The 22,338-nt window shown below is 34.6% G+C and overlaps 1 protein-coding gene across 1 annotated transcript in view; it reads right to left on the bottom strand.

Annotated features, from left to right (window-relative positions):
* Positions 1-13,525: 13,525 nt before the first annotated feature.
* The window catches only part of LOC128867238 (uncharacterized), a 98,550-nt gene continuing 89,737 nt past the window's right edge, over positions 13,526-22,338 (bottom strand). The window contains exon 4 of the mRNA XM_054108340.1: positions 13,526-13,843. Coding sequence (XP_053964315.1) covers positions 13,634-13,843 — 210 coding nt within the window. The 3' untranslated portion in view covers positions 13,526-13,633. The remainder of the gene's footprint in view (positions 13,844-22,338) is intronic.

Genomic DNA, 22,338 nt, shown 5'->3' with positions numbered 1-22,338 from the left:
GAAGTGACACAAGCAAAGGCATATCAGAAAAGGGGCGAGGGGAGAAAGGAGTTAAATTGATTACAAAAGATATTTGTATGCAAATTAGACAGGCACAGCGAATGCTGGCAGACAAAGAAAGCTACAAAAGTAAAGAGAAAGAAAAAAATCAGACACAAGAAAGCAAGCGGTAGTTTGAGTTGTTGGCTCAAGAAAATGAATCGTGAGAGTGCGCTTGTAGTTTTGTATAAGTATGTATCCATATGAGTATGTGTGTTTGTGTGAGGAAAACGCATTCAAGCCAGCGACAGCGACATTGTCGTGTCTGTCTACCACTTTTCATGCGTGTTTTTTGCATTCACATATGAGCACAAACATATATACTCACACGACTGTGTGCATGGGTATTCATTTTTATTCTCTCGCTTGCAAATCCCCCCATTGCTGCGTAAGTCCATGGGTGACGCGTGGGCGTATACGTGAAATTGATTTATGATAAGCGAAAGGATACTATTTTTTTGCATTCGATGACTGCTCACTGCTCGCTGATATTTCACTAGCCATCATACCGCTGCTCCCCACTCACTGCCACTTGTAATTTATTTTATTCTACTTTCTGTTGTTTGCTTTAATTTAATTCATTTTTTATATTTGTTTTTATGTTTTAATTTTTTTCTATTGTATGCAATGGTAGGAGTCTTATTTTTTTCTTAAAACAGAAAAAACACTCACAGCATAAAACGTCGACTGGGGGGAAAAAACTATCAGTCAAAGTTAGCGAATAAGTTTTCGCACTAAGATTTATGATGTTGAGCCGCTGATTTTGGTATGGGTAAAATATAAGTTCGGCCAAACAACCAACAGAGGGTGTAAGTGCCAATTATAGGCATACAGAAAATATAAGCGATAGGATTTCCAGCTTGATTAGGAGACAAGGAGTTTGTGGCATAAAAATAATAAAAAATTTAAAAAATATTAAAAAAAAAATATTTAAAAAAATTATTAAATTTTTGAAATGAAAAAGAAAGTTAAACAACAAGGATTTTATTTGATTTACTTATTTCTAGAAATGTTTTTTTTATAATTTTATTTTTTGATTTTCAAAAAGTTATCAAATTTTTTAAATAAAAACAGAGTTAAAAAGCAAGAACTTTCTTTTAAATACCTATGTTTACAAATTATTTTTTTTTAATAATTTTATATTTTTTTGATTTTCAAAATATTATAAATTTTTTCAAATGAAAAGCAAATTTAATAACAATGATTTTATTTCATTTACTTATTTTTTGAAATTCTGTTTTTAATAATTTTATAACTTTTGGTTTTTTAAAAAAATGGTTAAATTTTTTAAATAAAAACAGAGATATTATTTCATTTACTTATATTTTGAAAAGTGTTTTTTTTTTATTAATTTAATTTTTTTTTATATTTATGTGCAGTAAAATTATTGCTATGCCTCCAAAAGTATATATAAACCACTTTAAGGAGCTCTCCAGGTATTTCATTTCTTTATTAGACGCGAGTCGAAGTTTACCTTTGCCTCCGTTTCAATACCAAAATGTACTCATAAGTGGTCTTACAGCCTTTGCTTCCCCGCTTGACATTGCGGGAACACTTTTTCGCAGTATTAAATGGAAAAAAGTGGAATTAAAATGACCAGAGAGCTTTCACTAAAGCGTAAAAGCTTCGAGTTCGAAATCACCACTTACGCATTTTTGGAAAAAAATTTCCGTGGTGTTAAAGGGAACAAAGTCGAACTAGAAAAATGTTGAGCCTTCATTAAAATTTAGAGCTTTCATTTAAATTTTCTCCACACTGCCTGAAACCACAAATTCAAGAAATTATTGTAAATCTTTTTCGCAGTAATAAACAGAATAAAGTGAAACTAAAAAAATACAAAAATCCGAGCTTTCATCAACAGCATGAGGGCTTTTAATGTTTCCACACCACAATCACAAAGCATGAATTGTATCAAACGAGTACGGAATTTGTTGTAGAGCTTTTTTATAGTAATAAATAGAATACAGCGGAGTTAGAAATCCTAGATAGCTTTCATTAAAGGCGAGAAATCTTATCCGTTGTGGGATAAGGGTTAGAGCTTTTGCACATGAACAGGTTGGCAGAGTAACACTACGTAAGCTTTCAAATAGTATTTGTATGGAGCTTTTCAAGTTTGAGGTGAAAACACCATTGACTACGGTGGAAGCTTTAAAAAGCAATAATTTTCAGGATATTTGTGATGGCTTTGATCCAAATATTGATTGGCTAAAACATTTTTTCCTTTCGCCACTTCAAAATAGTTCAAAAGTGATCTTTCAAAAGTTTATTGTCCAAATGGAAGGCAAGATAGCTCTTTATCTTGATTTGAAAGCTTTTGCAGCTTCAAAAGTGATCTTTCAAAAGTTTATTGTCTAAATAGAAGTTAAGAAAGCTCTTCATCTTAATTTCAAAGCTTTTGCCGCTTTAAGAGTTAGGTTGTATGGTTGCTCCGAAGATAAAACAGCTCACTTGGACGAGAACTCTCAATTCGTCCATTGTGGGAAACATTTCTTTGGTTTGTTGGTCGATACTGGTATGCCTACGATCGATAGGGTAGAAGGTCTTTATTTAATATTTTTATTATTATTAGAAATGTTAAGACTCTGGGCCAATTGAATTTTAATAAAGGAATTTTCCTGTAAAATTTCTGCAAGTGACTATAATTTAAGCAGTGAATAATATTTACTAAAAAATAAAAATATTAAAAAAAAAAATAAAAAAAATACATTCTACACAATATATTTGGTGGCAGATACTGGCATACCTGAGATTGTGAGAAGTTCCTATTTAATATTTTTATTATTAATACAGATTTTAAGACTCTGGGCTAGTTGAATTTTTATTAAGAAATTTTACTGTAAATTGCGTATGATTTAAATTTGAGCACTGAATATTTACTAAAAAAAATATATAATAAAAAACTATATTTAAAAATACATACATTTTTTTTTAATATATTTTAAAATACTTACCATAAAATAAGGTGTGGTTAAATTTCAAGGGTCGGTGTTGAATGTGAACCACACCTAAACGTCAAGTTGTTTTCTGCATTTCATTTGACATTTTTCAATTTCAGACTAACTCAATTTGAACCATGGAAAGATACACAATCGAGCAACGCGTTAAAGTTATTCATGCCTATTATGAAAACAGGCGTTCAAACCAAAATGCTTATCGCGCATTTCGTGATTTTTTCGGTCAATTTAATCGTCCAAATGAGCGTACAATCGGAAAAATTTTGCAAAAGTTTGAGCAACCCGGGTCTGTAGGAGATGTGAAAACACCAGTGCATGCTCGTACAGCTCGTACTGCAGAAAATATTGCTGCTGTTCGCGATAGAGTGGTTGAAGAGCCGTCCACCTCAACTTGTCGTCGTGCACAACAATTGCACCTCTCACGCTCGTTGTTGATGAACATTATGCATAAAGACTTGCATTTATACGCAATCAAGGTGCAATTGACTCAAGAACTAAAGCCTCTTGACCATTTCAAGCGTCGTCAATGGTCAGAATGGTGGCAGGAAATGGCAACAGTGAATGACCAATTATCGAAGAAAATCACCTTCAGTGATGAGTCACTTTTTCACCTCAGTGTATTCGTCAATAGGTAGAATTTGGGCGAATGATAATCCAAGAGTGATTGCCGAAAAACTAATGCACCCACAAAAAGTGACTGTTTGGTGCGGTTTATGGGTCGGCGGCATCATTGGGCCGAATTTTTTCCAAAATGAGGCCGGTCAGGCAGTTACTGTGAATAGTGTTCGCTATCATAAAATGATAACGAACTTTTTATGGCCCGAATTGGAAGGTATGGATGTAGACGATATATGGTTGTAACAAGACGGTGCCACTTGTGACACAGCTAACGAAACAATGGCTGTTTTGCGCGAAAAGTTTGATGGCCGAATAATCTCACGTCGCGGCGATGTCAATTGGCCGCCAAGATAATGTGATTTAACACCGTTGTACTTCTTTCTTTGGGGTTATTTGAAAGAAAAGGTGTATGTCGATAAGCCAGCAACAATTCAAGAGCTAAAGGATGAGATAATTCGGCCCATTAACGGCATAGAACCTCAATTATGGCTCAGCGTCATCGAAAATTTTTGACCATCGGATGGAGGTGTGCGCCGAGGCCGCAATATTTTGTTCCATACGTAATTGAGGTATACCAATATTATCATAATAAAGAGAAATGGCAAAATAATTTTCTAAAAGACTTGTGTTTTATTCAAAATCTACACCGGCCCTTAAGACTTAATCACCCTTTATATTTGATCAACATTTAAGAATAAACTCTATATTTTTTACTACAAATAACGACTAACAAAACTTTATTGAGATTTCTTTTTTAGATTATTGCACATGAATCGAGTTAAACTTAAAGATTTACGTATACATTTACATACATACATATGAGTAAATATATTTACGTATAAAAATTGTGATATAATAATTGGTAATTAAAGAATTTTTTTAATATATTATTGCACATAAAAAATATCTCTTTTAGATTTAGAATTAGCACGCATTAACAAAATAAGTTCAAAATTAAGTGGCTAAAAATATTTTATTACATTTTGAAGAAATAAACAGGAGAAAAATAAATTATAAACTCTAAAAGAGCTAAAGTTATAAAAATAATGTGATGAGACAAAATTACTATAAAATTTATGACATTAATGGATTAGCAAACAAACAAAAAAATAATAAAATATTTGGGAAATATATATAATAATTATAAGTAATCGAATATATAAAATTAAAAAAAAATTTAGAGAAATGCTGGTTGCAGTCCCAGGGGATAATTATTTAAATAAAAGGACCCAAAAGATCTTTTAGGTCGAAGTGTCGGTCATTGGGACACTACAGATTCCAAAGTATTATTAAAAAAAAATTAAAAAAAAGAATAAAATTTTTTTTGAAAATAAAAAAGATTATGTATTAAAAAGAACGTCGACAAAAATCCATATATCAGTTTTCTGAAGATGTGGTGTTAGGAAAAAAAACGTTCATAATTACATACATAAGACACAGAGAAGTGATAATTCTTATTGTAAGTTATTAAAAATGCTTCCCTTTTTAATATGTCTATTTATAAGTTCGTGCGGTTTTACAACAGATGGCGTAACTTGATTATTATTCCATCGATCCACATTTCCAAACATTCATTGGAGAGCTACTGTCGTAAGGCACAAACGTCAGTATACGTTTTTTATTTGAAGCGTAAACAACAATATTTTTACCACACTTGAAAATGTCGAATTTCGTGCCAAATAATGTGTTTTTGCGGGGAATTCTTCTTCATTATTTTAATATGAAGAAAAAAGCAGCCGAAAGTCATCGTATCTTGGTGGAAGTTTATGGTGAGCATGCTCTATCTGAGCGAACGTGCCAGAAGTGGTTTGCACGCTTTAAAAGTGGTGATTTTGGCTTGGAAGACGAAGAACGCGAGGGTGCGCCGCCAAAGTTCATGGATACCGAATTGGAGGAATTGCTCGATCAAGATCCGGCTCAAACGCAAGAAGAGGTTGCAAAAACTTTGGGAGTTGATCAATCAACCATTTCCAAACGTTTAAAAGCCATGGGAATGATCCGAAAGGTAGGCCATTGGGTGCCGTATGAATTGAAGCCAAGAGACGTTGAACGCCGTTTTATGGCATGCGAACAACTGCTTCAACGGCACAAAAGAAAGGGTTTTTTGCATCGAATTGTGACTGGCGATGAAAAGTGGGTCCATTACGACAATCCAAAACGTCGGGCAACGTATGGATACCCTGGCCATGCTTCAACATCGACGTCGGCGCAGAATATTCATGGCCTGAAGGTTATGCTGTGTATCTGGTGGGACCAGCTGGGTGTTGTGTATTATGAGCTACTGAAACCGAATGAAACGATTACGGGGGATGTCTACCGACGACAATTGATGCGTTTGAGCCGAGCACTGCGAGAAAAACGGCCGCAATACGCCGATAGACACGACAAAGTTATTTTGCAACATGACAATGCTCGGCCACATGTTGCACAAGTGGTCAAAACATACTTAGAAACGCTCAAATGGGATGTCCTACCCCACCCGCCGTATAGTCCAGACCTTGCGCCATCCGATTACTATCTCTTCCGATCGATGCAACATGGCCTGGCTGACCAGCACTTCCGTAATTACGATGAAGTCAAAAAATGGATCGATTCGTGGATTGCGGCAAAACCGACCGAATTTTTCACAAAGGGAATCCGTGAATTGCCAGAAAGATGGGAAAAAGTAGTAGTAAGCGATGGACAATATTTTGAATATTAAATTTGTAACCATGTTTTTTTTATACAATAATTTTATTTTTTGATTTTCAAAAAGTTATCAAATTTTTTAAATAAAAACAGAGTTAAAAAGCAAGAACTTTCTTTTAAATACCTATGTTTACAAATTATTTTTTTTTAATAATTTTATATTTTTTTGATTTTCAAAATATTATAAATTTTTTCAAATGAAAAGCAAATTTAATAACATGGATTTTATTTCATTTACCTATTTTCCGAAATACTTTTTTTAATAATTTTATAATTTTTGGTATTTCAAAAAATGATTAAATTTTTAAAATAAAAACAGAGATTTTATTTCATTTTTTTGAAAAGTGTTTTTTGTAAGAATTTATTTGTATTTATGTGAAGTAAAATTATTGCTATGCTTCCAAAAGTATATATAAACCACTTTAAGGAGCTCTTCAGGTATTTTATTTCTTTATCAGACACGAGTCGAAATTTACCTTTGCTTCCGTTTCAATACCAAAATGTACTCATAAGTGGTCTTACAGCCTTCGCTTCCCCGCTTGACATTGCGGGAACATTTTTTCGGAGTATTAAATGCAACAAAATGGAATTAAAATGACCAGAGAGCTTTCACTGAAGCATAAAAGCTTCGAGTTTAAAATCACCACGCATGCAGTTTTGGAAAAAAATTTCCGTGGTGTTAAAGGGAACAAAGTCGAACCAGAAAAATGTTGAGCCTTCATTAAAATTTAGAGCTTTCATTTAAATTTTCTCCCCACTGCCTGAAACCACAAATTCAAGAAATTATTGAAAATCTTTTTCGCAGTAATAAACAGAATAAAGTGAAACTAAAAAAATACAAAAATCCGAGCTTTCATCAACAGCATGAGAGCTTTTAATGTTTCCACACCACAATCACAAAGCATGAATTGTATCAAACGAGTACGGAATTTGTTGTAGAGCTTTTTTATAGTAATAAATAGAATACAGCGGAGTTAGAAACCCTAGATAGCTTTCATTAAAGGCGAGAAATCTTATCCGTTGTGGGATAAGGGTTAGAGCTTTTGCACATGAACAGGTTGGCAGAGTAACACTACGTAAGCTTTCAAATAGTATTTGTATGGAGCTTTTCAAGTTTGAGGTGAAAACACCATTGACTACGGTGGAAGCTTTAAAAAGCAATAATTTTCAGGATATTTGTGATGGCTTTGATCCAAATATTGATTGGCAAGATAGCTCTTTATCTTGATTTGAAAGCTTTTGCAGCTTCAAAAGTGATCTTTCAAAAGTTTATTGTCTAAATGGAAGTTAAGAAAGCTCTTCATCTTAATTTCAAAGCTTTTGCCGCTTTAAGAGTTAGGTTGTAGGGTTGCTCCGAAGATAAAACAGCTCACTTGGACGAGAACTCTCAATTCGTCCATTGTGGGAAACATTTCTGCTCGATACTGGTATGCCTACGATCGATAGGGTAGAAGGTCTTTATTTAATGTTTTTATTATTATTAGAAATGTTAAGACTCTGGGCCAATTGAATTTTAATAAAGGAATTTTCCTGTACAATTTCTGCAAGTGAGTATAATTTAAGCAGTGAATAATATTTACTAAAAAATAAAAATATTAAAAAAAAAAATAAAAAATACATTCTACACAATATATTTGGTGGCAGATACTGTCATACCTGAGATTGTGAGAAGTTCCTATTTAATATTTTTATTATTAATACAGATTTTAAGACTCTGGGCTAGTTGAATTTTTATTAAGAAATTTTACTGTAAATTGCGTATGATTTAAATTTGAGCACTGAATATTTACTAAAAAAAAATATATAATAAAAAACTATTGTATATTTAAAAACACATACATTTTTTTAATATATTTTAAAATACTTACCATAAAATAAGGTGTGGTTAAATTTTAAGGGTCGGTGTTGAACGTGAACCACACCTAAACGTCAAGTTGTTTTCTGCATTTCATTTGACATTTTTCAATTTCAGACTAACTCAATTTGAACCATGGAAAGATACACAATCGAGCAACGCGTTAAAGTTATTCATGCCTATTATGAAAACAGGCGTTCAAACCAAAATGCTTATTGCGCATTTCGTGATTTGTTCGGTCAATTTAATCGTCCAAATGAGCGTACAATCGGAAAAATTGTGCAAAAGTTTGAGCAACCCGGGTCTGTAGGAGATGTGAAAACACCAGTGCATGCTCGTACAGCTCGTACTGCAGAAAATATTGCTGCTGTTCGCGATAGAGTGGTTGAAGAGCCGTCCACCTCAACTTGTCGTGCACAACAATTGCACCTCTCACGCTCGACGTTGATGAACATTATGCATAAAGACTTGCATTTATACGCAATCAAGGTGCAATTGGCTCAAGAACTAAAGCCTTTTGACCATTTCAAGCGTCGTCAATGGTCAGAATGGTGGCAAGAAATGGCAACAGTGAATGACCAATTATCGAAGAAAATCACCTTCAGTGATGAGTCACTTTTTCACCTCGGTGGATTCGTCAATAAGCAGAATTGCCGCATTTGGGCGAATGACAATCCAAGAGTGATTGCCGAAAAACTAATGCACCCACAAAAAGTGACTGTTTGGTGCGGTTTATGGGCCGACGGCATCATTGGGCCGTATTTTTTCCAAACTGAGGCCGGTCAGGCAGTTACTGTGAATAGTGTTCGCTATCATAAAATGATAACGAACTTTTTATGGCCCGAATTGGAAGGTATGGATGTAGACGATATATGGTTGTAACAAGACGGTGCCACTTGTGACACAGCTAACGAAACAATGGCTGTTTTGCGCGAAAAGTTTGATGGCCGAATAATCTCACGTCGCGGCGATGTCAATTGGCCGCCAAGATAATGTGATTTAACACCGTTGTACTTCTTTCTTTGGGGTTATTTGAAAGAAAAGGTGTATGTCGATAAGCCAGCAACAATTCAAGAGCTAAAGGATGAGATAATTCGGCCCATTAACGGCATAGAACCTCAATTATGGCTCAGCGTCATCGAAAATTTTGACCATCGGATGGAGGTGTGCGGCGAGGCCGCAATATTTTGTTCCATACGTAATTGAGGTATACCAATATTATCATAATAAAGAGAAATGGCAAAATAATTTTCTAAAAGACTTGTGTTTTATTCAAAATCTACACCGGCCCTTAAGACTTAATCACCCTTTATATTTGATCAACATTTAAGAATAAACTCTATATTTTTTACTACAAATAACGACTAACAAAACTTTATTGAGATTTCTTTTTTAGATTATTGCACATGAATCGAGTTAAACTTAAAGATTTACGTATACATTTACATACATACATATGAGTAAAGATATTTACGTATAAAAATTGTGATATAATAATTGATAATTAAAGAATTTTTTTAATATATTATTGCACATAAAAAATATCTGTTATAGATTTAGAATTAGCACGCATTAACAAAATAAGTTCAAAATTAAGTGGCTAAAAATATTTTATTACATTTTGAAGAAATAAACAGGAGAAAAATAAATTATAAACTCTAAAAGAGCTAAAGTTATAAAAATAATGTGATGAGACAAAATTACTATAAAATTTATGACATTAATGGATTAGCAAACAAACAAAAAAATAATAAAATATTTGGGAAATATATATAATAATTATATATTAAGTAATCGAATATATAAAATTAAAAAAAAATTTTGAGAAATGCTGGTTGCAGTCCCAGGGGATAATTATTTAAATAAAAGGACACAAAAGATCTTTTAGGTCGAAGTGTCGGTCGTTGGGACACTACAGATTTCAAAGTATTATTAAAAAAAAATTGAAAAAAAGAATACAATTTTTTTTGAAAATAAAAAAGATTATGTATTAAAAAAGACATCGACAAAAATCCATATATCAGTTTTGTGAAGATGTGGTGTTAGAGAAAAAAAACGTTCATAATTACATACATAAGACACAGAGAAGTGATAATTCTTATTGTAAGTTATTAAAAATGCTTCCCTTTTTATAAAAATATTTCTGCCAATAAACTTTAAACTGTTTCTTAAATATTATATTGTTAAAAATCTACAAATACATTTATTTAATAAAATTTTAATAAATGTAAAAGTCTTAATTGCACTTTTAAATAACAAATTTTTTCCACTCACTTTCTACTCCATTAATCGAATTTAAATCTTGTTAACACTAATAATTGAATTATTGCAATTTTCATTATTGCGCCCTTTCCCAGCTTTGCTGTTGATTGGTTATGAAAATTGTCAACTTCATTTAATTTCTAATTAAGTTTTCTATTATTGCATTTCAAATGAATATTCGTAATTACTGTTGTGTTAATTTTATAAAATGCAGAAAAGGCAAACGCAAATGTATTTCATTTAATGAAAATTATTCAAAATAAGTAGGCCAGCAAAATTTCAGCAACAGAATTGAAATAAGCAGATAAAATAAATATTGCAATGGAGTGAATTAAAAGTAATAATAGCAAAAAAGCGGTTATGCTACAGCATTTAATATGAAGAACTGAATCTTTGCTCTTCAGTGATATTTTTCTGATTTTTTTTTTCCTTTTTCAATTTAAATTTTTATTCGAAAATTATGTTCATTTAATGTATAATAAAGAGCTTCCACTAAAAGCGTAAAAGCTTGGAATTTGAAATCACCACACATTCGTGTGGAACTAGAAAAACTGAGAGCTTTCATTTAAATTTAGAGCTTTCAATTTGCTCACTGAGAGCTTTCATTTGAAGATTCTCATTTGAATGTCGCATTGTCTGAAAAAGTAAAAAACTATATTAAAATAAATGTTTTTTTAAAATTTGTTAAATATTTTTTTATTTAGCTTTATTTATTTATTTCATGCATTTTAAAGAAATACTACAACAATATTTTGCTTAAATAAATTAAAAATAGAGAAATTCTTTTTTTTTCAATTTTGAATGAAATGTATAACTAATATAAAGAAACGACGTGAAACAAAAACATTTTTTATTTGTAAGTCAACTAAAAATAAAATGTGAAATGTAAAGATAAATAAAAAAAGCAAACAATTTAATAATTCATAATTAAATTATTATTTTAAAAATTTAAAGCAAAATAAAAAATGAACAAATATTAAATCATCTGAAACTGCCAACTAAAAATTAAATTTAAAATTAAAAGATAATAAAAACGACAAAGAATATATAAGAAAAGTATATATTTTTAAGTCAATTGAAAGAAGTATTTTTAGTATTTGTATTAAAATGAAAAGATATATATAAAAACGATAAAAAATGTGAAGAATTCATAATAGAATTATTGTTTAAAAAATTGTATACCAAATTTAATATATAATATATTACATATTTTAAGTTAACCGAAAAAAAAACATTTTGTGTATCTTTTACTTATATTTTCATTGGTACTTTTTAAAAATTAAAAATACTCTTCGAAATTGAAAATATATTTGTTCAAGTGAACTAAAAAAAATGTTTTTAAAGGCATACCAATATTTAAGTTTAATTAAACAAAGAGGCAGGAGAACAAGGACAAGATAAATGTTGTATTATAAAAAAGAAAAAAAGTGGAAAGAATTGCTCTAAAAATTAAAACCCAAAATAAAAAACAAAAAGATATTCAGTTGGAAATTTTCAATTCGATTGAATTTTTTAATATTTTTTATTGACACTCTTGTACTAAAAAAGAAGAGTAAATGGTTTTAAGAACTGAATTTTTGAATATTTTTTATTGAGACTCCTGTACTAAAAACGAGGTCAAAATGATTTTAAGAAATTTAAATAAATCAAATTATTAGTGAAAAAATTATAATGCAGAAAAACTGAAAAAACCCTATATTTTTAGGCCACTGAGGAAGCTGCTTTCTTTAAAAGAATTTTATTTTCAACTCGAAGAAAGTCAAAAGAGATTTCCAAGGAAAAGTGGTATATAGTTATCTGTGTTAATATTATTAATCTGTTTAGTAAAAATTATTACTATAATTGAAAAATATAATTTTTTAATAAAGTGACGAGAAACCTAGGTTTCAAACTGGAACTTTAGGAATTTATGATGGTGGGGATGAACGAAAAACAATGAAAATAAATTATAAAGTATTTTGTTCTATAAAAGGGACGAAAAATTGGAATACAAATAATTTCAATTAAAAAATGTAGAGTAGTTTTTGTACTTAAATAAAAATGACATAACAGAAAAACTGAGAACATTAAACAAATTTCTTTTTGCAGTTTTGTGTTAATCTATAAAGATAAATAGGAAAAACTTAAAATATAAAATTTTTTTTCTTTTAATGTTAATCTGTAAAGTTAATTAGTTATATGAATCCATACACAGCTTAAAATTAATTAAATAATTAAAATTTAAATAGAGAAACCAATAAAAATATTAATTAGACTCATTTTTTATATTAAATTAATAACTTCACTAGAATAGGAAATAAACAGAAAACGTAAAATTACTTTTAGAATAAATGTTTTGCTTTTCACATAATTGAAAATTTTGACAAAAGACTAAAACAATTTAAAAATGTTTGAAGAAGAAAACATAGTAATTAAAATTTTCATATAAAAAGTACTAAGAGTTAATGGATTTTTTTTGTATATAAAAAAGCTTAATTACTGGCGTAAGGAAAGAAAAAATCTGAAAATTAAATTAATTAAAATTTCCCAACAAACCGAGCTATTGATAAAACTATGAAAAGAATTTAAAAAAAAAGTTAAACTAAAATAAAGCCAAAATATTGAAAATACACAAACAAGCAAAATTAAAAGCGAATTTAATGTCAAAATTTTCGATAGAACAAAACCCAAATCAAATTATGTGACAATTTATAATTGGGCGCCACAGCAAGCAATTCTAATATCGCCTATTTATGCCGATTGTTTTATTGTTCTTAGCCAACTGATTGCAATATCGCACTCCGCGCAAGCGAAAAAGTAAATAAAAAGCACACACATACACACACACAAACGTATGCACGCACATATGCACGAATGAGCGTTGCCACCGTGCACGACCAACAATCGCAATCGAATTGAGCCGTGAAAACCGCGATGCCAATCAATGGATGTTGTGGTGCCGATTTTGTGGCCGTTGACTTGTTGTTATCAGCGCTGTTGTTCTTGTTACCGCCGTTTTTGTCACTGACACCAAGCGCTGCTGCAGTTTTAATTTTTTTATACTCATATTCTTACATTTTAGCCAACGCTTGTACATTCTCGCATACCACCTACTGCCCCCTTTGATTATTCCATGCTTTGTTTGGCTTGAATTGTGTTGAAGTTGGTTCAAATTGGCTTGAATTGGTTGGAATTGGTTGGTTGACTGTGTCTGGTTGGTTGTTGGTCACCCACCCGCTTAGTGTCCCGTTTCGAAGCTGACATCCGCATGAAATCCCGTATCGTCTGCATGATAAATCACATTCTGTATACGTCCGTCCGGCAATAAAATATGATATTGACCGCGCGTCACACCATCCAAATCACGATTCTGTTTGTGGCCAAAATCATTGCCGGTATTAAAATCACGTATACGATAGCCGAATGCATACTTTGAGGCGTATTGCAGCTGCAATGAGAAAAGGAGAAAAAAAATATTAATATTGTGTATTCAAGAGTGCGATAGCTAGAATGAAATGCAAGCTGCAGTTATTGAGTGAATTGTAAAAATATAAAAAAAATTTAAATATTTCGACTGAATAAGTGATAGGAAAATGCAGAGCATATATATATATACGAGAGGCAAGTGTGAGTGGAAAGTCAGTGAACAACAACAAAAGCAAAAAAAAGTACAAAAAAAATGCTTAAAAATAATATCAGATAAAATTTGATCTCTTCATGGCCTTGGTTGTGTATGTGAAATGCCCTGATTGTGACAAATTTAAAAATGAAAAATTATTTTATGAGCAATCACAAGTTGATGTAAGGAGCGGTGAAAATACATTGTGCAGATAATTAGAAATCCTATAAATTGAATTAAAAGGAAGAAAAACAAAAGCAAATTAACGGCAAAAACGTCAGTACCAACAAATAAAATAAAAGGCACTGGTGCCTGAACTCTCTTAACATTCTTCTGTTAACATGTCTCTCTGCGTGACAAGCATTGTTGTACAGCAGGCGTATTCATTGAAGGTGGTGGCACTAGACCCACAACAATGTTTTGTATGTTTGATAGTAAAAGCAATTTACATAGACAAGTTGAAAGAAAGAAAGCAAATCAGCTGATTTACCGATACGATTTTTATAGATTCGCCTGGAGCAGGCAGTAAAGAAAACAAAAAATGTATTGTATTAAACAGCAAATTAATTTTTTTGGGCGGTAGATGGAGTAATGCTGCTGGGATATAATTTAAAATGAACGCTGAACGCTTTCGAGCAAGAATGATTGAATGTTTCTGAGTTCAATTTTAGGAAAGGACTTGACCTACTTTTGACTTCAGCGGAATGGCGCGCCATGGTACATAGCCCATTCAACTGTCGATCTTTTGGGTAATCGATATATGTAATATCGATTTTTCGATGATATCGATAGTTTACCAAAACTACTTTACCAAAACTATCGATATGTGCGTCTCTACAATTTTACAAAAAAGAGCTTTTAACGCGAATATCAATCGAGTCATTCCTTATATATGACCAATGCTTGGATGTACGCTAGATTGGGTTTGAACAAAAAAGTTGGAAAAGTCCACCCCTGTGATTAAAACTTATGTTGAGGGGATTCGACACAAAAAAACAAAAATTTATTAATTTAAAGGGCGAAAAAATAAAAGAAAAAAACTAAAAACAAAGAATACTTTTTTTTTGAATTTTTTCTTACTTTTTTGTTTTTTATTTAAATAATTAAAATTTTCTAAATGTAAATGATTTAAAAATGAATAAAAATTTTTTTTTTTAATCGACGAATTGTATAAGTTGTTATTTGACATCTGCAAGAGATGGAAAACGGTTTGAAGTGTTAAAACTTTTTTGTTTATGAATTTAGAAAAATAGTTCGATAGTAAACGTTGAATGCATTTTAAAGTACTCGAGATTGATTAAATAAAAAATATATTCTGAGGGATATAAGAGCAAAGTATAGAACTCATAAAGACTGGAATAATGACATAATATTTTTGAAAATTGAAAGTCAAATAGCCTAATTATAATAAAAAAAACCATTTACGCAGTTCTTAGAGTAATGAAAAAAGTTGTGATACCGAAATTCTCTACAGTTTAGAGTTTAGCTGGCACTAAATTATGGCGCTGTGGTATACAGAGGGATTCAAAATGCTCTAGGAGGTTGTACAACCCAAAGAGGTTTAGGAAACTCATAACCCTACCTAAGAATAAACTGAGAATATTCATCGGCACTCTCGCAGGCCATTGCAGATTGCGCACCCATCTGCACATGATTGAGATACAGCCCATTGACCCTTGTCGGCCGAACCCTGGAGAAGCCAATACACCTTCTCCTTGAATGCGTTGCTTTAACGCGGAGAAGGTTGGGACACCGCACCCAATTGCAGTCAGAAGAAAATCATTACGCGCGGCCCAACCGAACCTTATCTTAAGTTTAATAAGGGAACTGGGTTCGGATGAGGTACTGTGATGAGAAGAGGACACAAAGGACTATGAGATCAAAGTGCAAGCCGCAAATCTATCCATCAAGCTATCTATACACAAGAAATCATAAAAAGAAAAAATTGCAATGTTGTTTTGCCTGTTGTTACGAATGCGGAAGTTATTTTCTTTAGATTTTGACTCGCTTAAAACTTCTTCCACAGGGGTTTTGTGTTAGGATACGTAAATTTTTTAATCTGATTTCAGTGTCATATTTAACGAGCCCTACAATCATGTCACCTTTTGACAACTTCTTCTTTTTCTTCATCGTCCTTATTTAGGATTATTATCCTCTTTCTAACAAAAACTTATGTTCATATTAATATGCAATACAAAAACCAGTTTTATTAATGATCGGATATTAATCCCGATGACCAGCACTCTTTCCATCTCTTTGGTGATCTTCATCGTGGGCGTATAGTGTTTGGTTTCCCGGTCATCACCCGTTTTGTCATTCTCACGACATGTTGCCTCCAATCTCGTCTTCTTTTGCGCCTCCATTTTACTCTAGCGATTATTTCGCACATTTCTCTAATGCTTTCATTCCTCGTAAGAACTCGTAGAGTATGGAGTTATAGCTCTAAGAGTTCGTATTTCGATAGTTAAGATAGCGCATTCTGTAGCTGTTATGTCTGCGCATGCCTCAATGTCATACGTTATTAGTGGGTGGTCTGCCGTCTCATCCTCCTCTTCACACGTTCGACAGAGTGCACTGTTTATGATTCCCACCGTCATCAGTCCAAACAGTCACCTACAGTCCCCTCTGCTTAGTGACAGAAGGAACTGAGACAGTCGGTCGAGCATAACAGGTAATATCAGTTTTGTCCATCTGCAGCCTCTCTCAGCCTTCCAAGCTCGCTTGTGGGTTTGAGTAACCCGTTTGCTAACCGTGGCTTTGACGGCTGCAGAAGGAGTGGTAGAGCGGGCTCCGGGCCAAGGAAGTTGGCTTAAGAACCCATTTTGGCTAAAGAGTCAGAGATATCGTTACCCACGATACCAACGTGCCCGAGACCCATGTTAGCATCAGGATATTATGCCTACCGACATAGTTCAGCCTAGATTTACAGTACTCGACTACCCTTGAAGTGGTTGGGGGTTGTCTAAGGCCATGAGCGCAGCTTGGCTCTCGCTGCAGACACATATATGTAGGTTTGCCTCTACATCTGTTTTCTACAACGAAGTTCATCGCTTCTTGAACTGCATACACCTCCGCTTGAAACACAGACGCATGCATTCTAAGAGCAAAGTGCAGTTTTGTCCCGCTAGATTCCACATAGGCCCCAGAGCCAGAGCCAGAGCCGTCCTCGGTGCTGGAGCAATCTGTGAAACTTGCGAAAACAGTGTTTTCCGGGCTCACTTTATGAGTTTGACCGCAGTTGAGCCTCTGAGAGCACCACACTGTAGCTCTTGTCAAGCACGACTCTGGATGGCATGGCGAGGATCATTGGATCGAAGTCCTTGCCTACTCTGTTGTCCAATGCCGGACAGGGGCGTACCAATTACCATTGTGTTTTAGCCTGCAGATGGCCTTCAAAGGCCTCTCCTTGGATGAAAACATCAAGTGGTGGTAGACTGATCATTAGCATCTAATGCCGGGCCTGAAGTAGTCGGAAAAGCTCCGACGCAACAGATAGCTACAGTGCGTTGTAGTCTCGATAAGGTCCTCCTGATTCCCACGAGAGTGAGTCTACTTATCCATAAATATCTTTCCATAATCATAAACCCTTACTTTGCATTTTGTGTTCATTAGTTTGTTTCGCCATACAACGGCTCGTAAACAATCAGAGACTAGATCTGCTTCTTGGCACTCACTTCGAGTTTCATCTGTCAAGATTTTTGAAGATGTGATCTTTGCTCGCAAGTAATTAATTTGCTCTCCATAACTTTTTCAATTCTTTAGACTTTTTCTATTGGTACCTTTTTGAGAAGATCTCTTTGGCTGGTACAAAATATAAAAATGCGCAAAACGACTACTTTTTTGGAGTTCAAGCGTTATTTTCTCAAAATTCTTATATAAAGAAAATCTAGATTCGGGTTCAGCATACCATTTAGATTAGACTAGATTTGTGGGGGGCTGGACAAGTCCAAGCACTCAGTCAGTAGACCATTGTACTACACCCGGATAGATATCAATAGAAGAAATAAGAATAGGAAAGATAAAAGGTGGATGGTAAAAACTGTTAAATTAGTTTGAGGTCATTCTTCCACAAATCTCTTGGACTCATTGATCAACTTTAAGAGATCCGGAAGAGGAAGGGTATGAACTTTGTCCATACTCAGTGTATCGCAACCCAATATCCTAAGTCTGATTCTGGAAATTGCAGGACAGCTACAGAGAAAATGCTGTGCAGTGTCGTAATCTTCAAGACAGGATAGGCATATCGGCTGTCCACGACGCCCATGGTAGCCGTATGCTGACCACAGACGTTGTGCCCTCTGATTACACCCACCAGTAATCTCAGGTCCTGCCTGCTGAGTTTTAGGAGAAAGGTCGCTGTTTTCCTGTTTGGTTCTTTTACAAAGCACTTGGAAAATTTGCACGAGTTCAACTCAGATCAACGACCTCTGTGGGTAGACCTCATGCAGTCGTCAATCCACAGTTGAATCTATGCGGAATTGACACCTAGAAAGGGTTCAGGGCCTAGTGGCATACTTGCAGAGCCTTCATTTGCCAATTTTTTAGCTAACTCGTTCCCTGCAATACCCCAATGTCCAGATACCCAAATAAGACTAACTTTGTTGTGTTTTGAAACACTGTTTAGTTTTGTCTTACATTCACCGACTAACTTCGAAGAGCAGCGTGGGTTAGCAGGGCTTTCAGTGCAGCTTGTCACACAACTGTCTCTACAAATTCCAATACTGTTGCCCCGCCACTTTTTCTCAAGTAGCCAGTACGCCACATTCAAAATGGCATAGACTTCCGTAAGGAATACCGTGGCCATCTGTCCTGTGGCATAGGAATACTTAGTGTCTTCGTCTAAGTACCATCCAGATCCACTTCCATCACCGGTTTTGGATCCATCGTTGTAGAAAGTGTGCTTATATCCCGTTAATAGGATAACCATTGATCTCTATCTGGGATCAAAACGTCATACTTGCTACCGAAGCTAACGACAGGCACCCGATTGACCATCGCCATCGAGAGCATTGTGCACCGCTCAGACAACTGGTGGTATATCTGACTAATTGCATATTTTTTTCTTTTAATATAAAAAAAACTATTTTTTCTAGTATCCTTTATATCCAAACTACCATCAATATAACCAACAAATTGTTAATATTTTACTGCATAGGGGAAAGCATACTCAACTTCATACTTTTGCAGAATTCACTTGTGATTACTCAACCAACCACTTGTCACCACTTCTAATCAAATTTTCTGCCCTTTGCCACAAATTTCCTTCTCTCTAACAATGTTGCCACATCATCGACCGACACCTTTGCGATGTGATAATTTTTTCATTTTATTGATTTATTGCTTGACAAATAGGCATGGAAAGCAGCAAAAATCAGCAGCAATCGTCTCCTTCCATTCACATAACAGGACATTACGGCTGTGGGAGTTGAAGATGAATAAGCGAATAGCTACTATTGACAATTCTCCCAAGACTTTTTTGTGCTCTTCGACTTGGCTGTAAAGAAGTTCATTACTCCTGTGGGGTCTAGGCAGGAGCAAATAAAAAAAATGTTGCAGTAGCTGAAGTTATTGTTGTTGATTAGCTTTGTAATCAATCACTGTTCGTGTAATGGAATTGTGGTGATTTTTCGTTTGTGTTGGAAAATAGTCTGTGATACTTAAAGGGTGTGTAAATCTGACGCGGTATGGGTTGCTTGCCAATTTGCCACCCAAAAATGTAACTGCGCATTTCTAAGATGGAAATTCTATTTTTTGCCTGAAGTTTTTCAATTGTGGCCAAGAGAAAAAAAGTTAAATAAACGACCGAGTATTGGTCACCACTGATTTGAAAATTTTGAAATTCTGAAATAAATAATGGTATTTGCAGAAAAATTATACGAATTGTGTAAAATAATCTCGTCGCTGCATATTCATCAATGAGATGTGCAATGCATCAGGGCCTAGTTTCTACCGCTGAGTTTAGCGCAGAGGAAACTTCAAGGGTTAAAGTAAACCTACTTCCTTCTTCTCCGCAATGCAAGGCAGGAATAGCACAAGTACGGATTTCATGCCACCACAAATTGAGTTCCACAGGTCTTTGTCTATTCTTGTCCTCCACAGTGTTGGAGAGTACTAAGAAGAGAGTTCGAAATAGTGACGATTCGTGTAAACAACAATGAGATAAATTAGGTAAATGGAAATAAGAAAAGTAATATGAAAGAGGCAGAGAAGCTTGTACGATGACAATATCCGATAAGGCGTCCCTTGGAGTGTTTGAGAGAAAGATTCTGTGGAAGATTTTTGGGCCTCCGACGTTGGCGAGAGTCGCAGGCGATGGAACAAGGAGCTCTATGAGCTTTACGATGACATAAACAAAGCGCAGCGAATAAAGATTCAGCGGCTTTGTTGGCTGGGTCATGTCGTCCGAACGGATACAAACGCTCCGGCCCTGAAAGTATTCTATGCGGTACCAGCTGGTGGTAGCAGAGGAAAAGTAAGGCCTTTTCTACATTGCAAAGATCAGGTGGAGAAGGACTTGGCTTCTCCTCATGGCGCCGGTTAGCACAAGAGAGAAAATAGTGGTGGCCCAAATCGTTTAATTAGTTTTCCGAGGATCGCCGTCTTTGTTTTTACAAGAAAACGCGCCCGGTCTTGAAACCTTCTGGAAGCCGCCGAACTTTCTGGTACAATTTTCATGGCAGCTGCAGTAGACATCGCAAGGTCCTATGTTTATCTTGCTTTGTCCCGTCTAGCGCATCTCTGGAATGGCGGTGATGTCAAACTTTTTTCTTATGAGGACATCATCTGTCCCATTAAGGGACCAAATATTCCCGGTGCATGCTCTCAAATCGTAATCCTTTGATCGTTTGTAGTGGTCGTCATCAGTATAGCCAGTTCTCATCCCAGTTCGAGTTCGTGTTTTCATTGGGGAAGGTTTTTACGAGGCGGGTTTCAAATCCAGCGCACAACCCGCTATCCTGGGTTGCATCGTCTTCTCGCATTCGTCTTGCTCTCGAGAAGGCGTCCGAAAGCTACCCAGAGGATACTTGGGCCTAGCGCGGAAGTTGTGAGCTACTTAGGCCATCAGAAGAAATGGTTTTGGTCACTCCCAAGTAAATGGTAAACAGTGACTTTCCCCACTTACGTGAATTTCTACATATGAAACTAACCTCCACATATGAAACCATCCTCTACATGCCAAATTGCATCCGCAAAATTCCAAAAGAGCCGTTTAGTGGTCTACAAAATGCGCAATTTTCGGTATTCTCCGAGAATGATGTAATCCAAGATTGCGCTCATCAGAGAGGAGAAATATAAAAATGCGAAGAAGAATGCAAGAAAAATATGAAATTACAGAAACAACTTACCAATAAATTGCACAAATATGACGTCAAACACACAGCGATTCTGTCAAATTCACTGAGCGCGAAGTAGCGGCACCACGATCGACGCCTTCTTATTATTCTCTTCATCGTGGGTGTTCACTAAAACATAGTTGTAGTGCCTACTCTCGGCTGTAGTAGGGTCGCTATGAGCTCCCCATAGTCCATTGTACTCCATAGGCACAGATCAATGCATTTGTCACATTTCACACATTCCACTGCCCCGCCGCCTTCTATTATAGCCACCTCGTCCAATAGCCAACTCAGCTGACTGACTGGGATGAAAATATCTTTTACATTTGCTATTTACATAGCAAAGAGGTCGTTTGCTCTTTCATTCACTCCTGTTTTTGTTGCTTTCTGCACACACACACACACACATGCGCGCACTCACTGTTACTATGCCATAACTATTGGTTCCGCTAGTACTTTTGCTGCTAAATCTGCCACTGCCACTGCCATTTCCGTTTCCGTTTCAATTTCTTGTTGACATTGACTTTGCACGTTGATAACGAAGTTCACCCGCCCCATAGCCGACGATCAAAAGGGCTATCTGCCCTGCCTGATAACTATGCTGGCGAGCCTTAAAGGTTGTTCGGTTCATTGCACACATTTTGTAGTTTTTTTTTTACTTGGCTTTGTACTTATTTGTTCCTGCTTTTTGCAGATTTTTACTTAAAATTGTTTGTATGTTGATTCTGTTGCTGATGTGGAAAATATGGAAATACATGAAAATTGAGTTTGTGTTATTTAGTTGAGCTGAAGCGGGTGGCTACTAAGTAGGTATGGGTGAGTATTAAAAAACGAAATGGTTTATTTCTAAGCATCCATAAGTTTTTTTTTTGCTTATGCGCAGTTGTCCTGTCAACGTTGCTGATTTGCAGATAAAGTGTGAAACGTTTTTCAATATCGAACGTGATGTGATTTATTTTCGTTGCCGTTCGTAAATACCTTTTCATAAGC

Source organism: Anastrepha ludens, chromosome 6, assembly GCF_028408465.1.
Source record: "Anastrepha ludens isolate Willacy chromosome 6, idAnaLude1.1, whole genome shotgun sequence".
NCBI lineage: Eukaryota > Metazoa > Arthropoda > Insecta > Diptera > Tephritidae > Anastrepha > Anastrepha ludens.
This window is presented reverse-complemented; position numbering and strand designations above follow the sequence as displayed.